The sequence below is a fragment of the Wyeomyia smithii genome, chromosome 3, assembly GCF_029784165.1.
Source record: "Wyeomyia smithii strain HCP4-BCI-WySm-NY-G18 chromosome 3, ASM2978416v1, whole genome shotgun sequence".
NCBI classification, from domain to species: domain Eukaryota; kingdom Metazoa; phylum Arthropoda; class Insecta; order Diptera; family Culicidae; genus Wyeomyia; species Wyeomyia smithii.
In genome coordinates this window covers 195,662,658-195,682,428 of record NC_073696.1, presented here as the reverse complement: position 1 = coordinate 195,682,428, position 19,771 = coordinate 195,662,658, and the positions used below count along the sequence as shown (strand labels likewise).

Below are 19,771 nucleotides of genomic sequence, written 5' to 3'. Positions count from 1 at the left end.
ATACTGATAAAATATTTTAATTGACCTGAATTGAATGTTAATATGTTCATAAAATTCAGTGTTGATTTCAAATTTTCTGTTTATATTTTCTACCAAAACTGTAATTCGTTATCGTTATTCTTCCACGAGCTTGTAATTGCAGGAAAAAAAAATTATGTGACAACTTTGCCGCTTTGTGATCGGTGAGTGAGCCAACTTCAACAAGACAAATAGATATAGAAGGAGTTTTAATTTCTACTAAATCGTACCCAATTAAATATTGTATAGAAGGTTGCCTTTTCGCGTATCAAAGAAAATTCGCTGTATTAGGATGAAAGGTATTCATCAATGGTCCAGAAACCAAAATTAGGGGGAAACTCTAGAGATTTATAACAATATTTTAGAGAAAAACTTTCTTCTACAAAGTTGTTACATATGATAAAGCGCTTATTGAAAATGTATCAAGAATAAGGGGGACCAAAATTTTCGATGGTATCACGTATCTAACTTTTTTATTTTTGTAGATAGAAAACCTTGTTCTACAATTTTATAGCTCCGATAAGTTTGAGTAACTTTGTAAAGAAAATTTTTCTTTAAAACATTGCTATAGAGCTCTAGACCCAAATTTCCCCCTAATTTTGGTTTCTGGACCATTGTGAATGTTAGAGAGAATATTTTTTTCTTCTAAGATAGAGTGCTGCAAAGAAATGATCAAAATACAGACCCCGTTCGATTTTGGCAACACGCCAGAATTTTTTCTGTTGCCAAAATCGAATCATTCCAATAATGAACGGTTCTTTTTTCATGACTTTTTTGACTTTTTAAATGATCGAAGACGACCTTAACAGTAGAAATGGCCACCAATGAACTAGTTTTAGTTTCAAGTCGTTTGAGGTGTCGCTTGATGAATTTGGGCTGACGACCTAGATACTTGATAATACCACCCGAACCAAAATACCTTCCTTTTGGAAGATGTTGAGCTTAAATTGGTTAAAATAAATCAAGCAAACTACAAAAGTAAAACGAGCTCAAATCAAACATAGCTTCAAAATAAAAATATAAAATTATTGTAGTCCTACGTCAACTACGCGGTCGTGTCTTGGATACCACCCTGCTACTATTTTTTTCAATATTCATTATGCAATAAATTTTCCATGTTTTGTTATTTTTTCACTGCAAATATCCTCTAATATTTCACATCTGTATCAATTTCCGTTTTGTAGAATTCTATTGGTTACTGTATTGTTCTCAAAAAAAAGTTTTATATTGAAGAGGCAAATACAGATATTTTTTCCAAGGGTGTGAAATCGCTTGATTTCAGGAACAGCTTATTATTTCAAGAGCCTGAACTGGAGTGTAATTTTTTCAAACTATGTTACCTCCTCATACAATTGAAATTCTCCTGAACAATAATGGACAATTAAATCTAGGGTAAATTAACTTATAGTGGACCACTCGCAAGGTTGACTCAATTTCTCTTAACATAAATCGGAATTTACGGTTTCTTATGATTCTGGTGCAAATTAGTCGGATAAGATGTCTCAATGTAAGTTTTCTGAAAATCCTTCGAGTTTTCCCATAAGTTCAGTGGTTCGTTATAGGTTAATTCACCCTACATTTTGTTTTGGTATCATCATTAACTAAGCTTTTCCAAATACATGTAATAGCCTTGAGAAAGGCCGATAACTCCATTGCAAATTTCATGCCGTTATCACATGAATGCGTCATGGTCAGACTACGTACGATATCCGCACTGACATAATTATATGACTTAAGAGTTTGATGAATAATAATTAAAGTAGTCCTAAGTCTACCATGCGGTCGTGTCTTGGATACCACCCTACTCCTATTTGGTTTTTATCGTGTATTCTTTCAGTTCTCGGCAGTCTAAGCAGTGACTATGTTCAGAATCCTCTTTCAGTTAGTATGCGTAGTCGTAGTTGAAATATACCAATCGAATTATCTTTCTGATCTGTATGTTTTCATACTTGAAATTTTTCATTTGAATTTTCGTTTGTTTTAAAATAGAGCTATCAGAAAAAAAACATGATGAAGAAAAAGTGATAAAATCATTAATAACTTTGGTCGACAAAGAAAACAAATGCGACCCTAATGCTCAAAATAGCTGCCCTAGAAAGATACAACCCTAGTGTATGCAACTCCTATCTCTACCTTCACGTTGTTCCGACTGGGATACGAGCAAGATCGTTGAACCGGTGGGAACTTGTTCATATGCTGACAGGGAAGGGGGAGTTGTTCTCCTTTGAGAGCAACTTGCTTGAGCGTCTGTTCCCAAGGTTAGGGGCGGCTCAAACAGCGACTGGTCCGGAACGGACGGCTGAACTATGAAATGCTCCGTCGCGAAAATAGGCATCGCAGCCCTAGTAAGACAGCATGCTAAAATAAACATACTACGAACAATCCAGAGAATGAAACGAATCGGAACAATCAGTACAGACGCAGGCTAACGAAAATAGACAACGATTGGAAAGGACGATTGCTAGGACTCTGCTCGAAACGAGACACGCGGGCATCTTGGCTAGAGCAAAGAGCTAAGGGAGGCAAAAGTGGAAGAAGCAGCCATACAAGAGGTGCGTTGGCCAAAAACCGGAGAACATGAATTCCGAGAACCGCGGGCATTTCTTTCAAGTGCCACATCAACTACCATGGCGGCGACAGAGCGGAACGGGGCATCGATTTAGTGCTACTATGAAACCAAATAAGCGTGTCATTAGGTGCGGGCCTTTTATTTCCCGTCTACGCGCATTGATCATCAAGGACTCATTCTTCAATTACAACCTTATCAACGTATACGCGCCGACAAACCATAAAACCGACGACGTAGAGGAGGAGTTCTATGAGCTCTTTGAGAAAACGTACGGAGAGTACCCAGAACATGTCATAAAGATCGTCATCGGAGATATGGACGCACAAGTCGGCAAGAGCAGTTCTTTCGTCCATTATTGGTAGAGAAAGCCTTCACTCTACCATCAACGACAACGGCTTGAGGTTGAGGGGGCCCTAGCATAATTGGTAACGTCTCCGCCTCCGCCACGCTGGTGGCCTGGGTTCGAATCCTAATGCTGACATAGGTGTCACAACGAACCCAACTGGTCTAGATTTAACCCTAGCCAACACCGGGAGATTTTCTCAGGCGGAAAATCTCTGGGATCACACCTTCCATCGCCGTTGCTGCCGTTCCGTTAATCAACGGGTCGCAAGTTAAAGTACCTGGTGGAGTCGCCTCCCTGGGCGTCGGCGATATGCACAACAACAGTGGCGGAACTAGACCGACGGAAAATAAGCAAGAATAAAAGTAAACTTCGCGGCGGCCAGGGGAATGGTCATTTGTAGTACCCATTTTGCACGTCTGAACATTCGGAAGTACACTAGGAGACATCCCGATGCTCCCAGATCAATGTTGACCGACACGGATCACTATTTCGTGTTAGATAAGATTCGCACCCGGCTGTCCAACGTATTCAAATTGAGATCCGCGAGAAAGATACGTCTGTACATCCAGAGTTTATCAGCGGAAGAAGTGGTTGCATACTCGGAAAGTTGATAGACGGATCGGTGAACCAGCTGGAGTGGTCCTGAACGAGCAATGAAAGCACATCCATGATGCGGTAAGCGAAAGAGCACATTAAGCAATAGGCACCAAGCGTAGTGTGTGGTTCTATACTGATTGTCCAGACGTAACGGAAGAGAAGAACTGGGTCTACGCCAACTCGTTAGTCGCAGCTAATCGAGGGACGCGTCAGATGCGGAAGAAATACCGGGAGGCAAGAGCTGCGAAAAAAAGCTTTACTACCGTAAGAAACGTGAGCACTACGATGGTGTCCTCGCGGAGGCGGAGGATACCTTCACGACACGAGGTGCTTCTATAGAATGATTAACGGAAACAGGAACCGGACTGTACCAGTACCTGCCATGTGATAGGAAGGGGAAACCGATTACCGATAAATCGCAGGTGGCCAAGCGTTGGAAGCAACATTTTAAAGTGGTGTTGAAAGGTGACGGAGCGGTCGGGAGTGAGCGGCTGTGTAATGCAATTCACCAGACTATTCAAGGGTATGGTCTGAGAAACAACTACCTACGGACTCGTTGGAAGAACTCACATAAGTCCCATGTACAAGAAGGGACCTTAACTCTAGTGGAATAATTATCGAGGCATAATCCTCCTCAATTCCGCTTATAAAATTCCCGTTCCAGCGACTGAAGCCGTTGCAGGCAGCCTTTGTTGGAGAATATCATTGCGGTTTCCGAGCGGGACGAGCTACAATGGACCAGATGTTCATCTTGAGACAGATGCTCGACAAGTTTCTAGAACACGACTTGCAGACAAATCATCTATATATAGACTTTAAAGCAGCGTACAATAAAGTGAAACGCAACGAGCTGTGGCTTTCCATCAAAACTAATTAAACTGTTACGTGCAACGCTTGACGGTTTTACATCAAGCGTCAGAACAGCGGGCAAATTTTCGGACACGTTTGTGACGTTAGACGGTCTGGAGAAAGGCATTGATGTTAGCCGTAGAGCTCTTGAGGCGGCCTTCACGGATCTCAGAAGGGAAGCTGCGAGAATTGGACTCATCATAAACAAAGTACATGGTGGCTGGCAGAGAGCGTGGTAGTTCTGCGGGTGTTGGTGCTGCGGTAACGATGGATAGGGGGGATACTTTCAAAGTGGTCGAGTGGTTGTTTATCTTGGTACTCTCGTGACATGTGGCAACAAGGTATGCCACGAGGTGAATAGACGGATTTCGGCAGCGAATAGGGCTAATTATGGATTGTGCAATTAACTTAGGTCTCGTAGCCTACAGATCCGTACGAAATTTACGCTCTACAGGACTTCAATCCTCCCGGTAGCGCTTTACGGGCATGAATTGTGTACCTGGAAGGAGGCCGATCGACGAGCGCTTGGGGTTCACGAGCGTAAAATCCTGCGATCAATACTCGGAGGCAAACCAGAAAATGAAGTGTGATGCAGGCGCATGAATCACGAGCTGTACGAAGTATACAAACACGCTGATATTGTCAATCTGATTAAGCACGGCAGGATTTAGTGAGCTGGTAACGTAGAACGGATGACGGATGAGTGATCGGCAGAGATAATATTTAGCAGAGAACCGCATAGAGGCCGACGACTTCGTGGCAGACCTTGCACGCGCTGGATGCGTGCTGTCGACGAGGCTGCCAGGGCAGCAGGTATTAGGAGATCTATTTTAATCTTCAAGATGACTACTGGTGGTTTCTGGAAAACAGCCTAAAATTATCAAATGCTATACAATACGGGTAATACCCGAATGGGAGCAGAACATGACCCCAACCACAATTTCAATATCCAATATTCCAGATCATTCCATTTTCTGGAAAACAGTTTAAGGTGATCATATATCATCCAATACGAGTCTTTTTGATAGTGCTGGGACTATCCGGATTAAAATATCCGGATATCCGACCTCGAATATCCGGCAAATATCCAAAATCCGGATCGAACCGATATCCGGATATTATCCGACAGAATATCAGGATTTTCGAATAATCGGATATCCGGATTCTACATATTCGGATAGTTTAATAAAACTTAATTTTTTGTTTTTCTAGAAAAGTTTTAATAAACATATGTTACGACAACATGCAAAAACAAAAAAAACGTGAATTATAATTCACCAGAAAATGTCAAAACACAATTTATCTATTTTTCTGCGCTATCTAACAAAAAGTTTCAATTTTGATGCAGAAAAACCAAACAATTCACAGTATCGGGATTCAAACAATTTCTTCTAGACGATACAATGTAACCAGCACAGGAAAAATCCCTTTCGACACTGGCAGATGTTGCAGGCACGCCGAGAATGCCTCTCGCGACATCAGCTAGTGTGGGGTATCATTTTTCATGTTCTCTTCACCACAAGGCTGGATCTAGATTGCGATCTATTTGGGGTTCTGCCACATACCTATCCAACTCTTCTCCACCTTCCTCTTCTGAGTCCCCTAAAAGGAAGTCCAGTACGCTCATTTTGCTGGCATCATCAGCGTTCGTATTGCTGGGTTGATTTCTACTCTCCACTAGTATTTGCTACTAGTATTTTTTGCTTTCTCGCGTATCCTGTCCCTTGCAGATGATCCTTCTGCGAGTAAGGACTTATGCCGAGGATCAAAGAAGCAAGTCAGCTGTTGCAAGCTTACGGTTTCGTCATGCGAATCTTCCATGTCAAATTTGGTAAAATCAAAAACATTATTATTTCATTGATTTTTTAAAATTTCTAGATACGTACCTCCTTGAAATTTCACGACTGATTCGGTACTTAACACTCATTATCATGGCATTGTCTTGGTCTCTTATTTCCAGATGTCGGGTGACTAGGCTGTACATTATGGGTCGATTCAAACTTATAGTAATTGCTGTGTCTGAGCATAACACTGTCGTTGCTTGTTGAAGTGAACGTAAAAGCTCAACAAGCAATTGAATCGAAACCCAATCATGCTCACATAATTTTAACTTTGCAGCTATGTTGGAATTAAATATTTTTCGATCCGCTAGCGCAGTTGTAATTCCTGCACGGTGCTCTGAGAGACCTTCCAACATGAAAACGTTGAGTCTCATCGTGTAGCGCATCTTTGCTGTAGGCGTCTTTCTGGTAAATCGAGAGCACTCAAGTACGATTCTAACGCAGTTGCACTGATAGACGAATGTCGAAAGGCACCTACAACTTCACTGCATTTTCTAATCAACACACTGCATTCTTCTATACCTACACCGTTATTGATGGCTAGTTGGAGAGTATGTGCAGCACATCGTTAACTAAATATAGTCTGTCTTGCCGAATCGAGGTCCTCAATTGCCTTAATGAAATTCGACGCATTGCCATGAACAATAGTTGTAGAAATAATAAAAAATTATTCATAGTATTCAAATTTTAATCACAAATCAATTTATCTTACCAACAACCTTCTCTGTAATGTTCCAGTCATTCATAACCTCCTTTAAATCACTACAAAGTTTATCCGCTGTGTGTCGTTCCGAACATCTGAACGTTCCGAGCGTTAGTTTTTGGGTTATCCAGTCCTCATTCAGGAAATGTGCTGATACTGTCGTTTGCATTGGATGTCCAAGCATCCGATGCCAATGCCACGTAGCTTATGCTTTTAAGTTTGTTATTAACTTTTTCTTTTACTTCCTCATGCGAATTGCTCATTCGACTGGCTATTGACTTTCTACACGGAATCGTGTAGCCTGACTCCAGAACTTTTATTAACTCTATGAATCCAATATCTTCCACAATCGATATTGGTTGCATATCTGTTGCAATCATTTTGAAAATTGATTTTGTAATCTCCTCAGATCGTACTGAACTAACTTGTTTTGTAGGGTGATCATCAGTCGTTGTACGACGTCTTTTATTGTTAGGACCAGCGGATTGGGTTTGGGTAACATTCACACCACATACACCTGATGTACCATCTACATTTGCATCTTCATGATAATCTCCTGGTTCTTCAGAACTTAAAAATTTATGTTTTGAGTTGTTGTTGGTTGCTTATTTGGATACTGCTACTGCTGCTGGTGATATCAATCACAATCGGCAACGTGCGTGCGATCGGTCCGTAGACAATGACGGGGGATGAACTGCGGCGGGGAATGTATTGCTCTCTCAATGCCACTTACAGGGAGATACCTCGACCTGAAACGGGCACTAGCACACTGTTCGTCTGGTGGCTGTCGAATAAAATGTTTTCAACCGGGTGGCTAGTGTACAAGAGGTCATTAGCACATGATCAGGTCAACGACACTATTAATGAGCACATTTACCTATTCTGAATGTTTTTACACACAATGTCCAATACTCAGAATCTTTTGCACACTTTTAACAATGTTATCTGAATTAAATATGCGTAGAGAAATTCAGCGCAAGGTAATTACACTCACTTTATGTCACTTACTATCAAACACTTAACGAAACGAAATCCACGGAGATCAGACTCACACGTGATACTCCCGCAATGCTTGGTGCACTAGGACGTATTGAACGTACAATGTCAGAGTATATCATTTGAACTCAAACCGTAATCAAATTTGCTTTGATGAAACTTTAATAAGGGTCTGGACAAATTATACGTTACGCTGGGGTACTAGAAATCTGATTATTATAATTTGTCATTTGGGGATAGGGTTATGCAAATAAAGCCGTTTTTCGCCTTACGTATTATTCGATCGGGTTTCAAATGACAGAAAATTAACCTTCAGACCAAGAATATTTAAAGTTGAACGTTTAACGTCATATTTGATTTTGGGACTTTTTGGTTCAACCCGTTATATTATAGTGTGATTTTCATGGATATAACATTTCATAGTTCATTGTGATTTTGTTGTTTGAATTGTTATTAGGCTGACCAGACGTACCGTTTTGAACGGGACAGTACCGTTTTTTCAACTATTTTCAACCGTCCCGTCTGTTTGCTATTTTGTAGCGTTTTCGGATACTCCTTGAAAAATTCTTAAATAAAGCTTTGCGTTGAAATTTTCCTTAATGGAAAATAAGTTTCCTATCAGCCAGGATTTTTTGACGTAGAATTACGTCTTACGGCAACATATACAGGGGACCAATTTCATTACAGGGATCCAATTTCAAAAACCAAAAACATCGAAAGCGTCACAAAAATTGTCCATTTTCAACCGTTTTAAGCTCAGTCAGTTTCCAACCGATTTTCGTCATTTTTGCAGTAATCGATTGGAAAATCAACCAAGCACCCGTCCAAATGCAGAAAGTTGTAATCTGATTGTTCGATCGATTGTACTATTGAGAATTGTCAAGCCTTGTCGAAACGCAAATGTCGACCTCTGATTGGTCGCACAATGCTTCTTTCCCTAACAAGGTCGACAGAATATACCTAGTTGACTAAGAATGCGCGCTTTGTGTTTTATGTATAATTCATTCCATGATTGTGCCGATACCACACGGACGTTGATTGCTGATCGTGAAGCAGAGAGAAAAGCCGGGTTTCAATTTCCGGCTGATCGTTCTGGGCGCGTTGATACTTAAGCACCTGTCTATCTGGCGGCTGTTATGGAGTTTTCGGTAGCTGCAGAATTATTGGAAATGGCAGGCAATTCTACTAGAGAAAACGGGAGGTCTAGAATCATCGGCGAATGGTTATCCGGAATGATGATAATTGAACAAACTTGCCAGTGTTTTTACTGTTGTGAAATATAATAGCACCTTTTGGTGCTCTTCAACTATGTGATTGAAGTAGTTAAAATTTTTCATCGTGTGTAACAGACGGAAAACCGCGAATTTCAGCAATTGCAAGCGAGGACAAATTCAACATTGCCTCAAGAACGTGTTGGTGGGCCACCAGAGAAGGACCAGATATAATTTATACTTGTTCTCGTGTTGGATGGCAGCAGATAACAGAAATGCAGCACTTACGCTCTTGCGTCTTAAATTAAAACGGTTATATTTTGATACCTCAGCAAAATTTCGACCTTCATACTCATGTCTACCATCGGCAATATCAAACACGCAATGATCTGCTTCCATGCGACACGGAAACGGGAACATTTTCTTCAACCAAGCTGCGCAACACGACACAAAACATGTTATTTTGTTGCTTCAAGAGGTGGAGCTTATCAAATGATCGCTCTGAGCCAGAATGAAGTCACAAATATTTTTCAAGTTATATCATTCCACCAGGTACGAAAAATAATTCATTCCTATTTTCATACCTATATAAGAGCCTGTTTTAGTCGAAGCCGCTCATAATAGTTCTGAACAGCGACAACAGCAGTCCTCCCTTAGCAGCAGCGGGAGCGAGCTGTGGGTACCATCGATAGCGGGTAGCTACCACAACTGTGGCATGGCTGCGGATAAGCGTAGCAGTTTCAGCGGCTCTCTGTTCGTATCTATTATGGCAGAGGCCTAATGGGAAAGTTGTATCATTTTGTTCAGAAGAATATTGTCGGTAATATTACAGAGATGCGATTGCGTGAATCCGATTTTGAATTGAACAATTGTTCTTTTGAGAACAAATAAAACACTTGTTTGAAAAGTTAATAGCTTTTGGTACCAATAGCAGTATAGTGACAGCCTCAGCGGTAGACGCAGCCGGTACTTCCCTGAGACCGATGTGGAAGTAAATGGAAGCAGCACGGCGAAACAGTTTGGGTTATGCTTAGACGCGCGTCATTTTTCGTTGTTGATATTCCCCACATGAAACGACGCGCTTTCGTATGATAGCAGCGGTATTAGCGGTAGATGCATTTGCCAACACTTCCTCCAGTAAAGCCGTGTCTAGTTTTCCATGTGAAAACACCTTTCTTATTGTGTTGACCGTGCGCCTTAGTCCTCACTGTCAAGGTAACACAGAGATGTAAGATAAACACTACATCCTATTGCGACTTTTACGCCAAATTGGACTACCCCGAAATACACGATTATCACAGTCGAATCTCGCACACGATTTCGCAGTTTGGGTGATGGGTATCGATACTAGCGTTATCGAAACGCTTGACAGAAATATTTTATTATATAGACAAAAAAAAAATCCCTATCATGACTGTTACCTTGGTGAGTTAAAAAAAATCACTCCAGCAATGGTCAAGGCTTGATACCTATATATATTAATAAAGTATACTTGAAACCGTGAGGTGTGGTATCGATACTATGACAATTGAGAAAGTATCGATACTCAGTATCACCCAATCAATCATGTAACACTTAGTTTTGTTTTGATATTCAACCTAATTTTCAACTAAAGCTGCTCAAAAATATATACTTAATGTTGCAAATGAAAAACAAAACAAACAATGAACCCAAAAAAAACTGCCACTGCGCTACGGAGGTGTCAATTCGATAGAGCGAAATAAGAAATTGGGCAATGAATGATTATCACAGAAGTCCAAATAGTCATACAAGGGGCAATATGATAAATTGAACAATTGTCCTAATAAGGACAACAAATGAATTATTGAAGATTTAATTTTGAAGTAGAATACTTCTCTCAGGAAGTTCGGCTACACAGGGATGTAAAATGAAAATCTAAAACCGAAAAAAGTGAGAAATATGTCCAATTTCAAATGCTAATAAATCGGTTAGTTTTCGATGGATTTCCTTCATTTTTGCAGCAATCGATGAGAAAATCTTCTAAGATTCCTACCAAATGCATGGAATTGCAATTTTATCATTCGAACTATTGTACTATTGAAAATTCTTAAGCCTTATCAAAACACAAAATTCGACCTCTGATTGGTCGTTATACGATTGCTTTCCCAAGCACGGTCGGCAGAGTTATGGACCTAGTAAATTGGGAATGCATCATTTGGCCTATATAAGAGCTTCATCAGATAATAAACAGACATTTCATCGGATATTAAATTGAACAACTGAAATTTGAAGAACACAAATGAATATTTGAAGAGTTCAAGAGTTTTAGAAAAGTCATAACACCTCATTAACAGCAGTATCAAACACACAATAATCTGCTTCCATTAAAATTATTAACCCTAATCGAGTGTATTTCCAAAGCTATTGCAAAAAAATATTGACATAAGACAGGCTGTCGTAATTCTACGTTAACCTTGCGGTCGTTTCTTATAAACAACCTCTTCCACTTTTTTTAATATTACTGAGTAGGGGAAGGGGTGATAAAATGGACACCCTAAGCCATTTCCCAATTTCCACCACAGTTTAACACTACAACTATGGGTCGATAACGATAGCGCAACTGAGCCACTAATGGTTGATACAAAAAATGAGAAGAAGTACTCAAATATAGTATTTTTCGTAGTTTTCATGAGCATTTTCGAAAGCAGTTTTTTGGGGGTAAAAGGACACGTTTGGGTAAAATGAACTTAAGGAGGTGGTAATATGAACACCTTGGGCGTGAACAATAATTATCTTCTTACGGATAGTAAAATGTTGTTCCATAGCACGTGACACACTTATGCATTCACCAACAGCTCAGTTTTCACCGTTTGTCGTAGGATTAATAACAATATATGAACTTATCCGCAAGGAACTGAGAAATATCGAAAGCTTTTTTTACGGACATTCCGCATTCAACGGTACGTTTAGCCGCGATCATCTGTTCATTTGTCCGAGTTTACCTTTGGGTTTTTCTGATATAAACACGAAGCATCTAGATTTTTCAATGGAAATTAATACAATTTTTTAATCATCACCGTGGGCTGTCCATTTAACCCACACATACATATTATTGAAAATACCTAAATATATCAAGAAAATCATTTAAACTATTACTAACCTTTGATGATTTTTGCTGGTTAGTAGTCTGAGTGCAGATATTTGCAAAAAAATCGTTATAAAATACTGTTTTACACAAGAAAAAACCTTATTTTTTGCAGGCCAAAAATAACATCATCACCACGAATGTACACTCGTTTTTTGTTTTTGTTTATTATTTTGACTGTTTGACTGTTTCATGTCGCATACTTTGTCTAAATTAGTTTCTAGTGCCTCTAAGATAAGGTGCAAAAGAAGTTTGTACTATTTTTCAACGTTATAGTCGAGATTTAAACGGGTGTCCATTTTACCACCCTGTTCATTTTACCCACAAATCCCCTACATTTTGTGCCTTCCTGACAGTACCGCACCACTGGGAAGGGCATCCCCTACGGTGAACTAACGAAAAAGTCGCGATTGAAGATGAGACCATGATAATTATTAGTCAAAATCTCGATCATGCAAGTGACAAATTTTAGGATCCTATTGCAAAAAATCACACTCTTCTACGCAAAGTTCATCAAACGCTAAGTATCGTACAGGATCCGGTAGGTTCATCAGGGTCTGCCACAAAAGATAATTGATATGATGGTCGCAATGGTTTTTTCAGTCCCAATTTCCTTCAGGCATACTAAAAAAAGGTTCATCAGAGCAACAAATATTTGTTTGCATACTTTTGTTATTGAAAGTTTCCGAAAATCAATCTTATCATGTGTCCCGTTTTTTGAACCCATTTGTCCCGTTTTTATCCCAAGAAAATCTGGTCAGCCTAATTATTATTGACGCTATTTAGAACAACGAAAAAAATTTAATTCGTTAAAATGTCGAGTCAGTTGAAAACAATTTCGAATGAAGAAATTCGTTGTTTCTCAGAAAAAATTGAAAAAAAAAGACTTTTCTTTGTAGTAATAATGAATCGCAGTTCACATCTATTGAATCGTATGAAGCATTTAGAATATCCGGATGGTTAATATCCGGATATCCGACTATTCGATAATCCGTATCCGGATATTCGGATATCCGGATAGTATTCGTTTACCTATCCGTGATCCGAGCTCCGGATATCCGGATCACGAATATATCCGAACCGAAGTCCCAGCACTACTTTTTGAAATCGCGATGATACCTAGAAGCATATGACTACGAGGTTATTATGCAATTTAAGATGGCGACGTTCGATTACTGAAATGCAACCAAAAATGGCAGAATACATTCAAAACAAATATTTCCGGAACCGGGATGATAGTCAAAGGTCGAAAAACGGCCCCAGAAGACATTTTGAAATAAGTGCAAATTGTGAATCATTTTGACGTGGGACTACGTCTTTCTTCACTATACTAAGGTACCTTCTGGGAAAACTGGATTGAACATGTAACGTTTTTGGTTGGCGGAATGGAAGATTTTAGATGCTAATAGCGCTCAAACAACTGTTCCGATTTCAATAGTTAATATACCGTTGGAAAGCTGAAACATACAAAATTTGTATAACATGATAATTTCCGTTAACATTTTCTTATTACTCCGTGAAAATTGCGGGATAGTTTGAAGGTCGAATATCCACATACATCTCTCATACGATTGGTATATTTCCCTAACGCAGACTTCAAAAACATAGACGGAATGATTTCACGCATTCAGTCATTGGCTAGCAATGCCAGCCAATTGGCATCGCATTCATCACCCAACGCAAGCGACGAAGAAAGAAAGCAGAGATGCTTCCACGTGATTAGTTTACCCCCAATCACCCAAGTTTCCACACTGAGTGACGCTATAAAAGGACACTCCGTGTTAAGAGAAGATCATTCCCTGGTCGACCGTCAAAGCGAACAGTTCGGCTTCCCTTCGATCTGAGTTGGACCCCACCAGTGGTAATCTAATTCAGATATCGTTGTTGGAATACAGCCCGAAACTGGACGTGATCGGCACTGGGGACCATTGGAAACCGCTGGAAGGGACCATTGGAAGACTTGTAAGCCGTTTGGATGCTGCCGATAGTAATTTGTGTAGGTATAGTGTGTCGTATACCAAGTGTGTCGTATACCAAGTGTGTGTGTCTGAGTAGCGTTAGCGTGTGTATGAGTAGCGTTAGCGTGTGTATGTGTGTGTGTGAGTAGCGTTAGCGTGTGTATGTGTGTGTGTGAGTGGCGTTAGCGTGTGTATGAATGTGTGTGTGAATGTGTGTGTGAATGTGTGTGTGTGTGTGTGAATGTGTGTGTGTGAATGTGTGTGTGTGTGTGTGTGAATGTGTGTGTGTGTGTGAATGTGTGTGTGTGTGTGTGTGAATGTGTGTGTGTGTGAATGTGTGTGTGTATGTGTGTAAGTGGTGTGTGTATGTAAGTGGTGTGTGTGTATGTGTGTGTGTAAGTAGCGTGGGTGTGTCTGAGAGCGTGTGCTTGTGAGTAGTGTGTGTATATAGCGTGTGTGTGTATAACGTGTATGTGTGTGCAAAAATACATTCATCCGAGGTAAATTTATTCATGAGAGAATGCTTTTATAGGCAACAAGTTAATTAATTTTCCTATTTGTTTGTATGCTATGGTTTATGACAGGTGTATGTGTTTTTTGTTAAGTTTTCATAGATTGTTGTGTTTGATATTTGTACGTTTGCTGTGTACTATGGCTATGGCAGAATTAAATCTTTACACCCACAATAGTCCCACGTCAAGCCTACGTTTGTACACTCAAGCACATACCCTTTAACTTTTTTGAATGTTTCTCATGAAAAGAATTGGTAGACAATCTGTATGAAACTTTCTGAACACATTCCGCAGAAGAAGTTTGAGTATACCAGTAAATATTTGAAAGAATTTTGCGCTAAAAAAAACATTGGGCCGATAATGATACATTTTAGCGGTAATCCGAGCATAACACACCTAGCGAGTTTTATCATCATTTATAAGTGCCAGAAGAGCAAAATAAATCAGATAGGAGTTTTTTACTGATTTTACTACCATTTAGTATAATGCTCTAAGCCATAACAATCAAGGAGACGAAAAGCTCGATAGTTTCATATAAATGCTTTGAAAGAGAAAAAGACGATAATCCCACCTCATTATCTTTCATCAGTTTGAGCTGGACGATTTATTTATACACCATATTCAGAAAATATACAATGTGGCCAGATTGCAAAGGAGGACTCGCTGTTGATAGAGAATTAGTAACCCTTCGAAAGAAAAAAAAAATGAGAAAACATTACATAAAACTTTTTCGATAATATTAGTCATTTGAGGCTTGTTTCCAATACCACCAAACTAAAAACCACCTAAACTTGATTGTGAATTGAATGTTCAAAGGTTTATACTCGGCATAAATGAGAAGACTTGGAGGTTTGGATTATGTGTAAGGTATGCAGCGGTTATTTTACTACTTTAAAGTTATAATTCTCAACAGTTTTCAAAAAAAAAAGTTTATTGAAAAAAAAATTATAATAAAGAGATTATTGATGTAACTAAATGGCTGATCCGCGGAAGTTTTTTTATTGAAAGACTAGCGGCGACTTCGATTGATGTTCAGTAGGTCATATAAAATCCGCTACCAGCGACATCAGCCACATACACCCTCAACAAAAATTCTGTTGTAGTAATAAGGTCACCATGTGCTAGTGTACAAGTGCTTTATAACGTGTTTCTGTTTGAAAATTTTCGATCAACATTGTTCTCTCAGTAACATCTGCCTGTAATTATTCCGAGTCCGTAAACGTTCATTTGACATACACTGAAATTGTAGCTAACATAAATTATAAACCAAAAGTCGAATTAATCGATTATCTGTAAAAACAATAGGATGTAGATAAAAAACATAACAATCATTTGGCCTGCTATTTGCCGACACTCTCACTGTCACTGGACTTGTTTGTTGCTAAATTGAGCATATGTCACTGTCAAGAAACCAATAGTATTGAAAAAAAATAACAGTTTGATTTTCATTTCTTACCTTTTTCAAGAATAAAATTTGTAATATTAAATGTTTTCAACTCCATTTTTTTATAATCCTGGCTGATACAAATTTCGAATTCTTTTATGTCCAAGGTTATCAAAGTTAGCAGAGGGGGTGGCAAAAAATAAATAACAGTGAGACGAAACAAAAGAAATATCTTTGATTGAAGTTTCTGTGCAAGTTTTGACGTCTGTAACTTGCACTCAAATAGATGTTGAAAAATAACACTTTATTATTATTATTATTTATTTCGCTTGCTTTTCGACGATACTCTCGCTGTCACCTGACTTGCTTGTTGCTAAATTAAGCATTTATGCTGTCGGAAAACCAATGAAATGAACAAAACGGTTTGAGCCTTTTTTTCTTCCCCTTCCAATATTCAAGATTTTTGAAGGGGGGAGACATAAAATGAAAATAAAATTTGTAACGGCCTTAATAAAAAATTGCAAAATATTAGAAACATTAGAAATGCCGCTTTTTGCTCGGAATTGCTCAAATCAATTCCGGACAAATCTCAAACGATTCGAAGGAATGAATTAAATCGAGTCAGTCTAACAAACAACAAACAACAACAAAACAAAACAACTAGTTTGAGGAGCAAGTGTATTGAGCAAGACAAGCGTTAGTCGTGATTGTCGGATTTCTCCATTTTTGAAACATATTCGAATAATTTTTTTTTCGACTGGTCACTTCACAACGGGTCAACTCTTATTCACGTCTGTCTCAAAACTGACTCGAATTTCCGGTCTGCTTTCTTTAAAGGGGTTTTGATGGTTAAGAAGAAACCCGAAGGACACTCAATGGTCAAGAAGGGATACAGTGCTGCCACCTTGAAAAGTTTAGTTTATGAGTTAATTCATACTCGTATATGAGCGAAACGATTGAATGCCGTCAACGCGACTTGCGATTCATTCACTTTCACACGATTGATTTATTCAATCGTAGGGCCGATACACGCTTATCGAAAACGTTTAATCCAAATTTTATTACGCCGATTTTTTTTTTTTTTTACATTTTATCGTACCTCTTATTTAATTACCCGCCCTATCTATTATCCGCAATATTATCTACAATGATTAGTACATATTGGAGTATCTTTCATCGAATAATATACTTATTTACAATAAAGGGAACAAGCCAACGTTTACACAATTTTACGCTACGCAGTCCAGCAATTGCTGAGAAAATTAATAGTTGGCATGTGTCGGATAAAACTTCATTATTCGATCACCAGCATATTCTGTTTCAACTGATTGGTGAAAAAACAACATCTGTTACATTTATAGATCCTAAAAAAACGGTCTGGGATCAATACGTACAAAGAATTATTTTCAAAATTGGTGGAACCAAAAGCTTGAGAGTCTCCGAAAAAATAGTCGAAAACTTTTGAATAGAGCAAAACGTGCTTCAGACTGGCCTTAACGGAAGATAGCAATGGAATCAGAAAATCTAAGACGAGGTCAGGGGTTCAAATGGGTGAAATGTGTTGAAAGTACAGTCATACCTCGATATAAGGCAACTTTATTTTTATTTTCGTTACGTTATATCGAGTTACGTTATATCGAAGCGAAAAATTTTTTTTTTTAATTTATGCAAGAATGTTAATGCTTAGTCAAAGATGCGCGAAAACTTATTTTCCATAACCTATCAGTATTTTTAAACTTTTCTTATGCCCATTTAGAAATATTTTCAGAAGCAAAAAAATTTTTTTTTCAATTGACACAAGAGGTCACTCAAAGATGCTTGAAAACCTATTTCCCATCACCTATCAGTCTTTTAAACCCTTCTTATGCCCATTTAGGACAATTTTCAACAAGCAAAAAAAGTTTTTTTAATTGATGCCAGACTGTTGGTGGCTACTAACAGATGAACTATGATGATTATGAACTAGATTGAACTATGAAGACAAAAGTTAGCAATGAAAATTCGAATCAAAATCCACAAAACAAATTTTTCTCAATGAAAATTCGAATCAAAATCCACAAAACAAATTTTTCTCAATTCTAGCACACAAATACCTTTCAAATCAATTGCATACTGTCCTTGCGATACCAAAGCACTTCACAATTTTCAACAACAAGGGCCTAGACATTGTTTCAAAAGAGCAATTCGATGGATACCCACAAGACTGTCTCTCTTGATATTCATTTTAGATATTGATCTGGGATAAATAGGCCATTACTTTAGAACGATTCTAAAACTTGCAATATGTTGGGGACAGGAGCCACACATAATTCCTTTCGCATATTAGGAGGAGTGTGCTCCGTTTGCAATGATTCGACCTTTTCTTAAGAGACACAGAATTTAACGCAAAATTGTATCGCACACGTAAAGGCCATATGTCCAAAAACCTGTCATGCCTAAGTTGTAATCCGAGATAACACATTAAGCAACTGTTCTAGCAATTTTCGCTGTATTTTGAAATAAGATGTTAATCAGCCAAAGAAAAGCTTTCTGTCACGTTCGCCGTGACGCACCCACAGCAAATCGAAATGTAATTGGCAAAATACGACACAGGATAATTGCGCTTTGTAAATTAATGACATTGCGGAATTTTGCCTGTCACTTGCTGATTAACGGCGGAAACGAGCTGTCACGCGGAATTGGTGATAGGGGGAGTAAGACGTTTGAATGGATTATCACCCGGGGAGATTTTTAATTGGGAATATCTGCTGTATCAGGGTTGTTTCATTTGAAAATGAAGTTAATTTAAAACAGAATAACATTAATTTGTATGGCTTGGAATTAAATTTTCACAAAATATTCAATTGAATTATTTTCTATTGTTTCATTTTACCATAAAAGTGCTAGTCATTTTCAGTAGTGGTTCAGTAGTACTCAATCAATACCAATCTATATCAAATGTGAACCATTAGTCCAAATGATGGTACTTTAACAAGTTCAAACAGAAGCTAATAAATATTTCCCCTGGTAGTAGTTCTGATACGAATAACAAATACCGGTATTTGAGCAGGAAAAAGCTTGAGCCCTAAATCAAATATTGCTTTGACTACATTACCATTCGTAAAACAAAATGGGCTCACCCTCTATCAGAGCTTGGAATCCGCAACAGGGTGGGTATATTGATTGGATTACAAGGTTTAACACAGTGCCCGACGTTGGATGTTAATTCAAATTTGGTGATTCGATTAAAGCAAGTAGATCGAGCAGTTTGCTAGAATGGAAATAATTCTCACAGATCAGGTACTAAACTTGTTTTTTTCACGAAATATACACATTCACTGGCTTTAAGTTAAACTCAGTTTTATTTTAAAACATTCTAATGTTGTAATGTATGATTGATGAAAAAGTATTTCACTTTGTCGAAGCTGCAAAAAGAACATAACATATAAGACTGACTTCCAATCAATGTATTGAGCACACTAGAATTCTCAATCAACTGCAAACTTCATTTAACAGGTATTTCAATGATTGCTCCACTTGAGCGGTCCTCCAAACACTAATGTGCAACCTGTTATGTGTGCAAACTGCAATTTTCTAAAAGCATTGCATTGCAGGCGTCATCGTGCTGGTATAGATTTCAAATTAAGCAAATGGAACGAGTCCACCGAATACCGGATACCCCCTTTTGCCCAACAAACTATT

General features: G+C 38.5%; 2 protein-coding genes across 8 annotated transcripts in view; one reads left to right on the top strand and one right to left on the bottom strand.

The window, feature by feature from the left end:
* Nucleotides 1-19,771, bottom strand: part of LOC129732635 (ras-like protein family member 10B) — a 52,041-nt gene that overhangs the window by 31,128 nt on the left and 1,142 nt on the right. The window contains exon 1 of one of the 7 annotated variants that reach the window (XM_055693662.1): nucleotides 19,210-19,340. The exons of the other annotated variants lie outside the window; for them this stretch is intronic. The gene's annotated coding sequence lies outside the window, so the exon portion shown is untranslated. Of the gene's footprint in view, nucleotides 1-19,209; nucleotides 19,341-19,771 lie in introns of those variants that run through there. 7 annotated transcript variants of the gene reach the window in all.
* The window catches only part of LOC129732634 (odorant receptor coreceptor), a 44,579-nt gene continuing 44,138 nt past the window's right edge, over nucleotides 19,331-19,771 (top strand). Inside the window, exon 1 of the mRNA XM_055693658.1 lies at nucleotides 19,331-19,369. Coding sequence (XP_055549633.1) covers nucleotides 19,346-19,369 — 24 coding nt within the window. The 5' untranslated portion in view covers nucleotides 19,331-19,345. The remainder of the gene's footprint in view (nucleotides 19,370-19,771) is intronic.